This window comes from Haliaeetus leucocephalus, unplaced genomic scaffold, assembly GCF_000737465.1.
Source record: "Haliaeetus leucocephalus isolate CR32 unplaced genomic scaffold, Haliaeetus_leucocephalus-4.0 Scaffold819, whole genome shotgun sequence".
In the NCBI taxonomy this organism is placed as follows: domain Eukaryota; kingdom Metazoa; phylum Chordata; class Aves; order Accipitriformes; family Accipitridae; genus Haliaeetus; species Haliaeetus leucocephalus.
The window spans coordinates 3516611-3531339 of NW_010973255.1; the positions used below are offsets into that span (position 1 = coordinate 3516611).

The 14729-nt window shown below is 36.1% G+C and overlaps 1 protein-coding gene across 1 annotated transcript in view; it reads right to left on the reverse strand.

The window, feature by feature from the left end:
- Positions 1 to 14729, reverse strand: part of ESR1 (estrogen receptor 1) — a 115848-nt gene that overhangs the window by 66482 nt on the left and 34637 nt on the right. Inside the window, exon 3 of the mRNA XM_010581893.1 lies at positions 3783 to 3899. Within this exon, the coding sequence (XP_010580195.1) occupies positions 3783 to 3899 (117 nt within the window). The remainder of the gene's footprint in view (positions 1 to 3782; positions 3900 to 14729) is intronic.

Genomic DNA, 14729 nt, shown 5'->3' on the forward strand with positions numbered 1-14729 from the left:
GGATTGCAGCTGCTGTAAAAACTCCATTTGGAAGCTGGCACTCCCCATCATGTGAAATAGTAAGTTGGAATATACTTCTCCAAACCAGAACAGAAACATTCTTCAAGAAAGCATCAGTGGCTCACAAACAAAAACAAGGCTCTTCCCTGCTACCCTACCAGAAGAAAGAGGAATGTGACAAGGAGCTTATTCAATCTGACCGCTTTATCCTCACATACAAAAGGGGTGCACAGACTAAATAATAATATACAATTTTAAGGTCTTTTTGACTTATTCAGAAAGAGAGAGTGAAGCATTTGGACAAAATGTAGCAGCTATAAATTCTGCCTCAGATTCTGACTACATCAGCAGAGATTCTGGCAGTCTAATCGTCTCTTGAAGCAGCAGCACAGTAACAGATGCAGAAGAAACCACTTGCAAACATAAGAGGAGAGAAAGAAAATAATTCTTCAGTACTGAAAGAAGTTTTTAAAAGATGAAAGAACAGTGGGGAAAAAAATGATAAAATTTCCACAGAAACTCATAAATAACTGTTCCTACAGCACAGCTCAAGAGCTACTTGAAGCCTGCATTTTTTCTGAATGAAGCCCCAAAACCATATTTCAGTTGTGTCCACTCTGTTAAAAATAATATATATGAACTTCTTTGTGCTGAATTAAGTGATCTTCTATGAGAAAAACCTCAGCAACCATAGCTTATAACCTATGTTTAAAATTAACCGGAGGCATTTAATCAAGATTTTATCTAGCTTCCTCCGTATTTACTGAAACTCAATAATTACTATCAGCTATTGCCCAGAAGTTAAATGACGGATAAAAGGCACGAGTTAGCAGCTTTCACAATTTATTAAGCAACCTCAGCTAATTTAGTGCAGAAGGAAAACTGATATTACCTTTAGAGAAAAGAAAGATTACGGCTGTTTTCCACTATGTCTAAAAGGTACATCATCATAAGCAAATTGTGTCTCTCTCAATTGAGACATGACACAACTGAATATTTTTCAAATGTATGATAAAATTAATGCCTTCAAACAAGGCAAATCCTTCAATATGAACAAAAGGAGATTATTTAAATTAAAAGATTCAATCAAGAGAACTATAAATTATTAGAGAAAAAAGTGGACCGTGAGTTAACCACAGCGCTACGTGATTCAAGTATGTTGAAGGAAAGTGTTATTATAAAAAGCTTTTCTGTTTTAATAGATCTGAGAGATCTCCTTGGAGAAAACAAAAAAACAACCAAAAATATTTAAAAACATTTAAAAGTTAACACTTTAGAAGTTAACCAGATGGCATACCATGAACATTTACTTAATCTTCATTTTCACCTGAGAGAAATGTGACAATTATCAGGTACTACATAAAGAAAAGGATTTCTTTCTCCCACAGCTATGTGGACAATACGGGATAGGTAATGAATTCAGCAGAACATTTAATGCTTTACTTTATCCTACATTAAATTTACCTTTCTTGAATACTTCATCTGCAGGCATGTTAGATTTATAACCTGCAACTGAGGGATCTCGAGAAATCTTACTCAGACTTCATAAAATAAATATTCTTAAACTCTTGCCTATGATCCAGTGGTGGACTTCAGTGCATTATTAGTGGCCCCATAGGAGCAGGCAGAATTTATGCATCTGATCTTGTTTGTAAATTGTGAGCTAAGTTTAAAAAAAAAAAAACCAACCAAAAAACGAATACAACATCAACTATTTTTGAACTACCAGTTGCTGTAGTGACTATAGAAATCTTACAGCATTGTAAAAGGAAAGACTGAAATCCACAGGACTTTAGTCAGGTGACGGCCACTGTATGAAATGAAAATTCCAGAACATCTATATTAGAAATAAAATTTGGGCAAAATTGGAGCCTTTATTTAGACTTCTTTAATCTACAGAATGCTAGCTGAGAATTCTGTGCCATTTTCATGTGATTGAAACAATTATGTATGGAATAGTGAAAAACCTATTACATCATGTATCTTAGAGAAGAGGTATGAAAAACATCAAACTGGTACAGTGGAACACTAATTAAATACGTATGAGTATAAATGGATGGAAACGTGCCAAAGGAAAGATGTAATATCATCAACATAAAACATAATGATATATTTTAACTATGATCTACCATATGTACAAAGGTCGAAGTGAAAGCTGCATGGCAAATTTATGTATGGAATTTCCTGATTTTAGTTTGTCTTATCTCAAACTTTAACTTCTCCAGACCATGGCTGTGATACTAACTACATACATTTTACTTTAAAGATTTCTAGCCGTATACACCAGGATGTTAAGACAGAAACAAGAAAACTCTGGATCCATAAACTAAACCTTATGAAGAAAATCATCTACTGTCTTAAGTGTTAGAACTAAAAAGAGATTTGACACCTTCCTCCTGCTTGCATCCCAAAACTGAGATTAACAAAATCAGTCTCAGCTCTTGCCTAATCCCTGAGTTGAGAAAAATGTAGATTCAGCCTCAAAGTGCAGCAACAGACTAGTTTTCCATTACTCTTTCCCCTTTACTCCTTCTCCCAAGATTCCCAGACTTTGCCTACCTTGACTCCACAGACTGGACTTACAAACAATCCTTTGTTGCAGGAAGGATAAGCATGATGAGCTACTCCTCTCTCTAGCCCCAGATTTTTTGTGGAATAAGTAAGCATTAGGTGTGCCAAAGGAAGGGAGAACCAATCTGTAATTTAACAATTAGCTCCTTTCACACATAAGTCATGGGTTCTAATCCTTTCTCTTCTGACCACTTACTAGTTTGTTAAGTTTTCCTATAGAAGTAGGTTTCAATAAAGCTAGTGATTGTTTTTCATTAATAAAAGCAGTCTGAAATTTTTAGTAGGCTACAACAAGGTTTTCTTCTGCTTTAGAGCGAATATGAAACTTTATGATTTCCTGTTCTTACATATTCCTGATTCTTAGGAGCATGGCTTTTTCAAAAGGATTAAAAATGACTAACTGTCTGCTTTTGACAAACATCAGGTACTGTAACATAGAGGAGAAAGGCAGGTATCATGATTGTTCCAAAACTGTTACAAAAGAACTCTGCCATCTAAGAACACACCTTAGCAATTTTTCAATATTGTCATGTATTTCTAATTTTGCCTCCAAAAGTTAAACACTGTGTATCTAAATAAAGTAATTTAGTGGTATTCCTTCAGCCTAAGCATTCAGTATCTGATTCTTCTTTTCTGACATCACTATTACATAAGTATGTTCCAAGAAAGTGGCATTTATCTCAGTTTTTATAAATTGAGTGAGCCTTTAATATTGTTGGGTGAAATTAATTCACATATAAAATGCATGTACAGTACTGGAATGGAGGAATAGACTTTCCCTTCCAGAATTCACAGAAAAAGTATTACATATTCAGAAGTTTATTTTAATTAATATGTACTCTTCTGAGACTACCAGTACTTTTCACACTGAATTGCAAAATGCTGCAAAATCTTGGGTTAAGTTTCATTCATCATGATCTGGAGTCTACCATGAGAGACCAAAAAAATAATGAATTAAAAATATTAACAGAAGAATCCTAACTCCATCAAAGTCAACGTTCCTATTAATTTTGGTGCAAATTTGGGTAAGATTAATAACATGGTATTTGGGAGTTTTTTATTCTTTATTTAATCGCTCTATGATTTAACACACTTCAGCTCAATAAAACTAGTTGCTTCCTCCTTTAGGAACCATATCAGCTGTCCAGTGAAGTTAAAAGACAGGAAAGCAGACAGCAATGCTGAGGATTTGTTGATTGCTGTGTACGTACCACCTTTCATCATTCCCACTTCATAGCATTTTCTTAGTCGGCAAGCCTGGCAACTCTTTCTTCTGTTCTTGTCGATGGTGCACTGGTTAGTAGCAGGACACATGTAGTCGTTGTGCCCTGTAAAACCAGAGGGAAAGTAAGGACACAGTTAGACACAGACATAACAAAACTGCCGATAACACTCTTTTATTTTCATTGAGTATTTAGTACAGCACCTAACATCTCGGGGGGGAAAGCAGGGTTACCATCATAACCTATCATAAAAGTATTGATACCGATAGTGAAACTAACATCTATTCACAATACATTTATTCACAAGTTCTTTAAAAGTACTATTAAAACCACAAATTACAACTTCTGTAGAATAATTAAAATAATGAACAATTAAAGAAATCACAAAAGAGGATAGATTAGCATGAACAAGCCCCTTAACTTCCTTGCTTTTAGCCTGAGAAATACAGTGCCACCTGGTTCATGTGCCTGTGTTGGTGTTTAACCAATAGACTGCACAAAATGGTTAGAGGTTTATAGAATTAGAGGGCTACGCACAGAACATTTTCTGATATCTACCACAATCTGGGGCACTTAAGAAACAAACATCAACAACATAAAAAAGAAGGAACAACCATTGATTTATTGTATCTCACGGATAAATCAGTCTCTAATTCCAATTGCACGTCTACTGATCTATGCAAAAACCTTTTGTCGTGACAAATTCTTAAATTACCATGTGCTGCAACTGAGTTTGGTACTGGTACCTTTTCCTTCAGAGCTCCAGTTCCTCATTTAGTACCCTCTACATCTCAACTCTCATTACAAACATTTTCAGCCTACCATAATCTGTTACTGCCAACAAGCCTCTATTACAATTTTCTCTTAAAAAATGTGTGCTTAAACCTGCTATAAAATTATTTTCTGACCATAGATAAAGCTTAGCAAGGGCAAAAAAGACTATCCAAAATGATCTTGGTTCTCTGTATTCATCTAAACACAACTAAGGTACAGCACACAATGAAACAATTTTACTGCAGAACTGTTTGTTCTTTCTTTCAGGTCAAGGGATCAGCTTAAGGTTGAGTAGAGTGCAGGTTTGACAGAGGCCTTGGTCTCATCAAATCATCTATCCTTGAGTAGAAATTAGAAAATAGAGTAAAAATTACTATCAGATTACACCAGGAACATCTGCTTTCTAATGCTACGTAACTGGGATCCAATCAAAATAAGCAGCCAAACTGTAAACTTTTTAATATGGTGACAGCTGACTACACACTGTCTCAAATAGACAGAATTATTATTTTTTTAGCTCTACTTGTCAGAACAGTATAATACTGGAAAAATCTGAATCCTCAGGCTTTGCACCAGGACTGAAACAAAAAGGTAAAACAGAAACACTACCTCAACCTCAGCATGAAAGACCATTTTAATTTTCAGTTCCTCTGGTAGGACACAGACTGTTGTATATCTGATTCAAAACATTTCACATGTAAGGAAAAAAAAATCGAGTCAAAGAAAACAGCCTCAACCATACAAAAATGTAATATCTACAGGGAAAAAAAGCAAAAAGGGAAAGCCATGTTTTTAAGAAAATACACTTTTAGTAGGTCACACTAAACAGCAGCAAAAGATTGTAACACCTGAACTCAATCACGAGCCTTGTTTTATAAGCCAAGCTCTGAAATAGCATGAGAGAAAGACAGAAAACTTTAATTACTCTTTTAAAAAACAAAGAAAGACTTTGACAAAGTATCTGATCTTCTTCCTAGTGAAGTTAAAGGGTAAATTGACAAGGGCAGCAAGTGCAGGCTCTGAATTCCACAAATAATTCAGAACACTGTTTAGTTGTCTGTAAAATAAGCAGATAAATGTTCCCACTTAGGTCAAAGCCGAACACATGCTTACCACCTTTGCTGGACTGGCTGATGCTCATAAGGTTCAACTCTCAAAAAAAAAAAAAAAGTGACAGTACGCAAAAATAAAAAATCAAGTGGTATCAGTATCAGCAGGGCAGCCATCCTTTTTCACAGTGCTTATGTAGGTGACAGTTTTTTCTTTTCCTTTAAGCCTAGATTTCCTTATGCAAACTGTAAGCATTTGGGAATAGGCATTTGGTGTGTAGAATAGCACATAAAATAATCCTATTTATGATAGATCCACAGTTCCTACTGAAATTAACATGATTAATATTATCATATTTTCACATTGAAAAGTTTTACCTCAAATATACTGTTTAAAGGTTAGCATAATTAGTCTGCTTTCATGTGCATGACCTGCACCTTATGCAAGCCACCCTTCTTTCAAAGTGCTTAACAGACTTCATAGAATAAAACCTGTAAAGTTTTGAAGGCAAAAAAAGAAGGATCTGTGTGTGAGAGACATACTTCTTCAGATTATGAGTGCCATAGTAATGTCATTATTTAGACTTCATATTTGCTGTAATCTAGGAATAAGATAATGCATTTAATATTTCTCATAATTTTTGGTTTAGTTTAACATGCCTTCAGGAGACTGGAAAAACAATGAGAAGAAAATGTTTGATAATTAGAGTACACAGTAGAAATTATTATCAGATTAATCAGGGAAGAAGAAAGAAAGAAAGAAAGGGAAGAAGGAAGGCAGGAACCTGATTTCCAGTATCCAGTCACAGGAAGTGAGGAAGGAAGTTTCCTTTGCAAGGCACAGACACAGACTAGGGCAGTCTAGCTTGGAGTGGCACGGAAGGAAAAAGGTAGAGCAACACAACTAAGTAATAGGTAACACACAAAGACAAGTTTTATTTTACAATGAAATAGTATAATTATGTTATATATATAATATATATTGAGTATAACTCAATAACTCTGCTGTGAAGTGAATTGCCTTTTAACTGTTCTGCCTTTTATTTTATCCTTAAAGCTCATCTCTCGGCAAAGTTGATTCTGAACAACCTGTCTGGTGGGAATCGGCAACATGAAAGTGGAACATATCAACAGGTGCCCATGTGCCCTGCACTTCATTTTCATGATATCCAAAAAGAGTAATACATGGTAAAAGAGAGGCTAATTGGGCCATTTGAATAGTTGGTATCACAGGAATACCAAGAGGAAAAAATGTAATCAGTGATCACTGATACTTATAAAGGGAAGCACATGCCACTTGGACTCTATGGTCTTATTGTGGTTTTGGTGTTTTGGGGTTTTTTTAAGTAAATTATCAGATAACCTGCACAAAATTAAAGGCAGTGAGTTTAATAGGGTAGAGCCCCTAGTTTTAATCCCCCTGTATATATGACTAGTACTGTCATGAGCTAGAGGAAGAGTTTAAGGGAGCTATTGGAGGAGCTTGAGGAGGGGTGGTCTGTTTTTCTTATGATATCTCACACATTGTACATTTTAAAACAATAGAAATAACATTAAGTGGTTTTATAGCACTTTATTATATGCTAAGGTCTTTCCAGAACAGGCTACAAAGATCTGGCTCTTTTCTCAAAACGCTAATTTTAGATGTGACAATCTGTATGACAACAACCAGCAGTGGAGGGGGGAGGATGAGGAAGCAAAGTGTCAACAAGAAGATAATGGCTGAAATTAGGATGATTGGATGATTTTGAGTTTATTCTAACCCAGCCTATCATAATCAGAGCTTTTTCCTACTGCACATGCAGTCTGACTTTCCCTCGTCACCATGAGTCATGTGGCTAGTATTTATGTTCAGAGACTCATCACTGTCCATCTAAGGGTTCTCAAAATAACTGTGGTGTACGCAACAGCATACATTCAGAGTGGGTGGATGATTTATCTGTGAGGGCTTCAGTCAGCAAAATACCCATATTTCTTTAAATTTAAGTGTTACTACATTCAGCAGAACATTTAAGCATCTGTGTACTTCTAGTAAGTAGTCCCAGAACAGTATATATGGTTAAAGTTAAGTACATGCTTGAGTATTTCACTGAATTGCACCTTTGAAGAGCTGAGTTCATTTTGTACTTGACCAGCAAGGATGAAAATTAATATATCAAGAGCAATTAACACAACACAGAAATATTTTTTTTTCATAAATGTGCAAACAGTTGCCATATTATATTCCACTAACTGTCAAGATTAACCCAAGGGAATGATTAGTTTAAGCAGTACGAAAGTTGTATGACAAAATTAACTAAAGAAACCAACATGTTGCCATGCCAGCTTAAGAATGCTTAATGTCAATTCTACAAAGCCAATAAAGGAACATAGTTGTCAGGTGAATTTTGTATGACACCTAAACTGATGTAGTTGAATTGACTCATTATACATTTCAAACAAAGCCAGCAATAATTATCCTTTTACCAATACGTGCTTTTCCTTAAATTATTCTTTTATTTTCAATCGTCATGTCACACATATTTCTTAAATCATTCTTTATCTGTTGCATAAGGCATCTGCCAGGTTAGCCATTACCTGTGGAAGCACCAGGTCCTTGTATGATCTTATTCTGTCAGTGAAGTTAGCAGAATTTCATATATGTAGGTGAAGGGAAGGCTGGAGTATAGACTTTATCTACACCTTAGGTGCCAAGCAAGTGACAAGCAGGAATACTGCAGATGAAAAACAAAGCCTTGGAAAGAATAGCCTCAACAGCACATGGAAAGTTTTCATAAACAGCAAAAAGAAAAAAAATAGCACCTGGACATTGCACATGCTAACCCAGTATGAACAAATGTTGAATGTAAAATAAAAAGTTATACCAATGTTAAGTTAAAGTGACCCGATAAAACTGCACTGATTGATTTTAAAATCTCACTCTTTCCTAACAGGTTTCACAAAAGAACAGGTGGTTATGTCTAATTCCTTTATAAGCACTGACACTCAAATTCACAGCTTAATTACCCTCAGACAAGGTCTTCGGATTTGGAATTTGGGTTCTCTTAGCAACTACCCAACGATGCTGAGAAGATTAATAATTTTCTGGTTTTAAACTAGCAACGCATTACTACATGTGACATTAAGGAAAAGGGCCTAGAAGATTGTAAAACATACTTCCTTTGCATCCAGTGAGGAAGTTCTTCTACACATACCTCGGAAAGAAAGATCACAGAACCACTGAAGAATGAGAAAGGAGGAAAGGTTAAAATCTATATACCCTGTATTACGTCCTTCAGCTGTGTCATGTAGCTCCCACACTGACTGTTCACCTTCTAGTGGAATCTTCTTGCCTTCACATAGGTATAGCACTGTTCACATGAGCAGTTAATTCAAGCCAAATGATTATGATACCAACCTTTCCTTTAACCTTTCCATATACTATTTCAGCTAACAGGAAAAATGAAGAAAGAAGAATGAGAATGGGCATTGCATGAGGATACCAAACCCGCTGCCATCTCACCAGTTTAATAATGTATGAACATATACATTGAGAAAGAGTGACATACAAAAAGTAAAACACTATTTAACTTTATAGATATATAAATACAAAATTATATTTTCTACTCCAGCAGATAATTTCAAAGTTTTTATTATTGACCTTAGTGCGAAAATTTCAATTGGTGTTTCATCTACTCTTTCCATTCCCACATTTTTTTAATTTTAGACAAGGTAACAAAATAGGGAGTATTTATTTTCCTCATGACAAATAAAAAAAGACACCAATCCAGATCCCATTCTCCACAAAATCTGGCAAGGAGTGTGACATCTAGTTTCTGTTTCCCTATCTGATAAACCACAATTGTTTTAAATCGTTGGCACATGATTAAACCAACAACTGTGTTAAAGGAAAAACTCCCACATTGTATTACTCACAACCATCTCAATATGATCCCTCCAGAGACAAAAAGCATTTTCAGAGAGAGTCGTAGGCAAGCCATGGCTATCTTATTCCCACAGACTTTGAATGAAATGCCTTGTGTTTTTAGCTTCCCAGTTTATTTGAGCTAAAATGGGAAGGGGTGGAATTCTACTACAGAAAACTCCCACAACTAATATAAAGAGGCCAAAAAGTTAAAAATGTCGCACATCGCTTGTGCACTTAACATCCAATCAATTGTTAACAATAAGAAAATTAATATAACTCCATTTTTATTCCAGGTATAACATCAGGTTTTGGATTGTGATGGGACCTATTGAATAAGTTTAGCTAGTCTTATTTTATATTTGGATCTTTGGTACCTGAGTCATTCTTGATATCATAAAATTTGCAAGGAGCTGTAATGTATTTATCCTCACATTATGCCTGTAAAGAAAGTGCTGGTATTTGTATTTTACTGGGGTGATGGCAGGGCACGGGATTGTCACTGCACAGAGCATGCAGTGGATGAGGGCATTTCTAAGCACAGTGAGTTTTCTGCATTGAAGTCTGTGAAACTGAAACTGCAGTACAGTCAGCTCCTGGTTTGTTAAATTATTATACTAATCTTTAATATCAGTATTTTGATAAAAAGCCCCTTTTCTGCCTATGTACTACTTTCTCATGTAAAGTAAAACCTAGTTATGCTCTTCTTTCATTTACTGATATCTATCTGTGCTCTTTGGTTTGCTCACTTATACCCTAACGTCATCCGTGCTCTAAGGTTCATCCATTTTGTAATCAGAAGGGTCAACAAAAATAACTTAGTCTGTTGTCCTGCATATCTCTAGCCACATCTGAGAGTGGGGAAAAACTGTGTTGCTTATAACAAAGGAAGTCCAACTATTTCAACAATTTGTGACTAAATTAAATCAAATGTTTGAAAGAAATACATAATCTTATTCAAAGAATTCAGACAATGAGATATTTATTACATTTGTTACTAAATTATACCAGCAGTTAATTGTCACACTAGTTCTTTTACAGTAACTCTGAACTAGTACACATACTTCAATAAAGTTTGTTAATAGCCTCCTTTTGGAAATAAATTATGTCAAAGGTCACTTCATGCACTTCCAGTACATTTATTGTTTTAGTCATCTGACACAGTTCTCTCTAGTACGATTTCCACTTTTCAAAAGTGACTGTAAAAGACAACTTACACAAAGTCTGAAAGTTCATGGGAGTGAAACTTATGGAGCCCCTTTAGATCAACAAAGCCACCTGAGGTAAATGAGGTTACAGAAAAGTATTTTCCTTCACGCTCTCTAAAACCAAGTGGAACAGTTAAGCACTTTCCCACTGGACAAACAAATACGTTCTCTTGCAATTTGTAAATGTAAAGCTCTTCCCCCCACTGCCACCCCCTCTCCCCCCTGACAGGCTCAGCCCTAAGCTAGAAATAATGTGAGTTTCCAAATGAAATATTCATTAAATACTTGCAGCAAGAAATATGCTTAATTTTTTTCATTGCTTGATATGGCACAATAATCATATTCCAGAGGAAGTAAAACACCATTAAGGCTAATAATACAGGATACATTAAGTACAGCTTCTAAGGGTTAGGAATTTTGGCTAGGAGGTGGGAAAAGCTTTGGACTTGGCAGAGGAAGAACCAGTGACCATTTATAAAATCAGATAACAATCAGTGAGTGTTCTTTACTTTCTGGTATAGTGTGTTGCCCAGCTTCTAGAAGGCTTTCAACATTGCCTGGCGTGACATTTGATATGTCAGCTATGAAAATATAGTTTAGATTATTTCAGAAAACTATCAGAATTCACTGTTACAATGGATGCTGATACTGAATGAGGCTCCATAGTGTCTGTCCTGGATCCAGTTCTATACTGTGTTTTCCTCACTGATGGCTAATGGACTGGAGTATTTATTTTATTAAATGTTATTCATCAGTAGATGACATTTATACGTGTTAGAAGAGCAGAGAAAAGACCAGACTACTCTGCTAGTCAGACAGAAATAAATCTGAAATAAATGGCAGGAGTCTACAGGACAAGAATTCCAAATTATCTTGGCAAACTGGAGATAGCACATGGGAAAAAAACAGTGCAAAAGTAAGGACCAGAACAAATCACTGCATTAAAACAGGAATAAACAGATGCACAAAACAAGATGGGAAAGAAATGGTTTCTTCTCTAGAAAAGTATGCTTGAGTTTATTCTGCATCGCACACTGGTTATGACTGAACAGTGTCAGGTTTTTGTAAATAAGGCAAACCTTACAGTGTGATGGATGTAGACATATACCACCGGCTGGCTTTTAAGTTAATCCTATTGCTCTGTTCAGTACTCATAAAGCATCATATAGAAGGAAATCATGCTTCAAGAAAAAAAGAAAATGGGACAAAATGGAGAATCTCCAAAGTAGAGCAACTAGAAAATAAGAAGTCTAGAAAACAATACCGATGAGAAAAGGCTGAATAAACTGTTTCTTCAGGTTAGGTAAAACAGAATAATTTTTTTTTTTTTTTTTAAACTGTGATAGCAATCTTCCAGCTTTAAAGGCTGTTGCAGAAGGAAAGAGAACAACTTTTCTTCTGTGGTATGATAGACAGGAAAATAAGTGATGAGCTTAACCTGCAGGAAGGCAGATTCAAACTTCATAGTAACCTTCAGAGATAAAGAGAATAAAACATTGGATCAGGCTACAGGTTTTTAAGAAGCAGTTCAATAAACATATGTAAAGAATTGGCAACAGTTTATCCTGTCACAGGACAGACAGATGCACTAGGGTTCAAGGTCCACTGCAGCCCTATGAATTGCTTAGACCATGAAAAATAGGGAATTATCTTGGATGCGAGCATCTTAAGTCACTGCCACACTCATGCTGAATGCAGGACTTCAAAACTGCTGGAAGAGTACCACATTCAAAATTGCCTTACTAGGAAAAAAGAGGTATTTACTCTTGCCTTTCAATAACATCCAAGTTTCTGAAACAAGATTACTGTCAATTAGACTGCTGATATTAAAAATGCACATTAAGGGACAACGATCAGAGCATGTGTTTAACTCAAGGGGCTCTAGAGGAAAACTACTAAAATCACAAAAATAAATCAAAATAAGAACCTGGCTGACCACAGGCTGTTAGAGCAGTCCCAGTGATGGATAAACCATGGTGGACTTTCCGAACACACATTTTCTAACCTTCAAACTTCCAACAGTCAGCTACCTCTCAAACTGGAACCATGTGTTTTCTGCCCTGAGACTATATACCGGTCTGCAGGCCCCTGTTTATTGGCTGTGATCGCCTCTGCTAGTCTTACTTAGGTTCATGTTTTGTAGTTTTGCTCTTTCTGCTGACAACTCATAGAATAAGTGTACAAGCAGTCTTATTAGGGAGTTTCTGTTTTCTTGGCTGCAGAATCTGTGCAGCATTTGCAGCTGTTATCAAACAGATTACAAAAATACCATGAAAACAGAAGAAATAATGGAAAGTTAAAGGGAAGATCTCAGAAACCTCCCAGATCGACTATATTGCAATTGCTGCACTGCAGCATTACCTAAACACCCACTTATTAGGCATGTTTTACCAGTTAATTTCTCTCCAACTCAGACAAAAATATGTATATATTACCACCACTCCTAGCATTAAAGTTTGAACTACATACTTTCAACAAAGTACAGCTCTACCGCTGTGAAGTTAAAACAATTGATAACACTCAAAGTCTACTGCCAAAACTCTCCTACTTGATGGTCAGAAGGCATAACTATTAAATAAAATCCATGTTCAAGCCACACAACTAAAATACTTCCCAGCTTCAAGAATTCCTGCACTTCAGAGACGACGATATCTCTGTGATCAAGACCTTAATGGCAGGCCTCTGGAATCCCTCAGCATGGCTATTCATCCATTCTCAGATGCCAGCCAGCTCTTGCTGGACTGGTACTGCCTCCCATCATGCAGTAATTCTTAACTGAATATTTGTGAAATATCCCAGATTTTTTTCTGAGTATACAGCTGTGAGAAAAGGCAGAGAAGGTGCACCTGAAAAACATCAGAAGGGTATATGAAGGAGGCAGGGAAATAGAAATGGGGAGTTCTAAAATACTTCAGCAATTCTGAGATCAAGATACCCTCCAGTGTAAGGAGTTACCCCTCATTTGTTCTAAATCCCTTGTGCTCCCATTGGGGGTTCTCAGCCCCCCATATGTAGGCATTTGTTGGATGCTTGCCAGAGATGGTAAGAGCAATTCCTTCCTGTCCTATACCCTTTGGTGGCTATCCAAAAAAACAAGAGAATTAGAAGGAGAGGAAAAGAATGTGTGAGTCACAAGGGGATTTTTAACCTGTAAATGGCATTTGTAAGGCTGATGTTGAAATATTTCATCCAATTCTGACATCTAAATTTTAAAGAGGCTATTATGGGTGTCGGGGAACTAGAAAAAGGTGCAAAGAAAAAGGACTCGGAAATATACACAGCAGGAGACTGAAACATTTTAGTTCACTTCAAGTATCAAGATGATTTGATTGTAACAACTTAAGTTATAAGAACTTCCCACAGGAGAGAGATAATAGATACTAAGTCTGGTTCGTGGATGTGACTTAAAAGCCAAAGTAATTCAAGTTAGAAAGGTAATTTTTTAGCAGATGGGAGGAAAAACCGTTAGAATAAACAATCATGTTAAGAAAGCTCTTGAGCCCACAGATCAAGGCTGGGCATCTTCAAAAAGATTTACCTCCATCAACTTATCGGGCTTTGTACATAGATAGCATATAAAGTTTATCTTGAGAGAAGATCAGACTTAATGATCTAATGGCCCTTCTTGGTCTCAAAATCCATAAATATTTTAGTAGAGAAGTAGAGAATGCTGTGATGTGACTGCTTGTTATGCTTATGGATTCAAGTCAGTTGACCAAGTACGCTCTTGAAGGTTACATATGCTGGGCGAAGAATAAAGCACTCTTCTATCACCAGGCAACACAGTGTTCTTGGTGTCATATGATTTTCCTCTCCCATGAAACATTAGGCATTAATATCAGTCTGCACAGAGTTTTCTCAAAACAAGGTCCCAAATCACTTTTGGGACAAAAACTAACAAAATAGACTGACATGGGAAGTTTCAGGAGGCAGTTGAGATTTTCCACCAACCGCCTGTTGTTTAAACAAAATTGAGCAGTTGGACATACTGAGATACAGT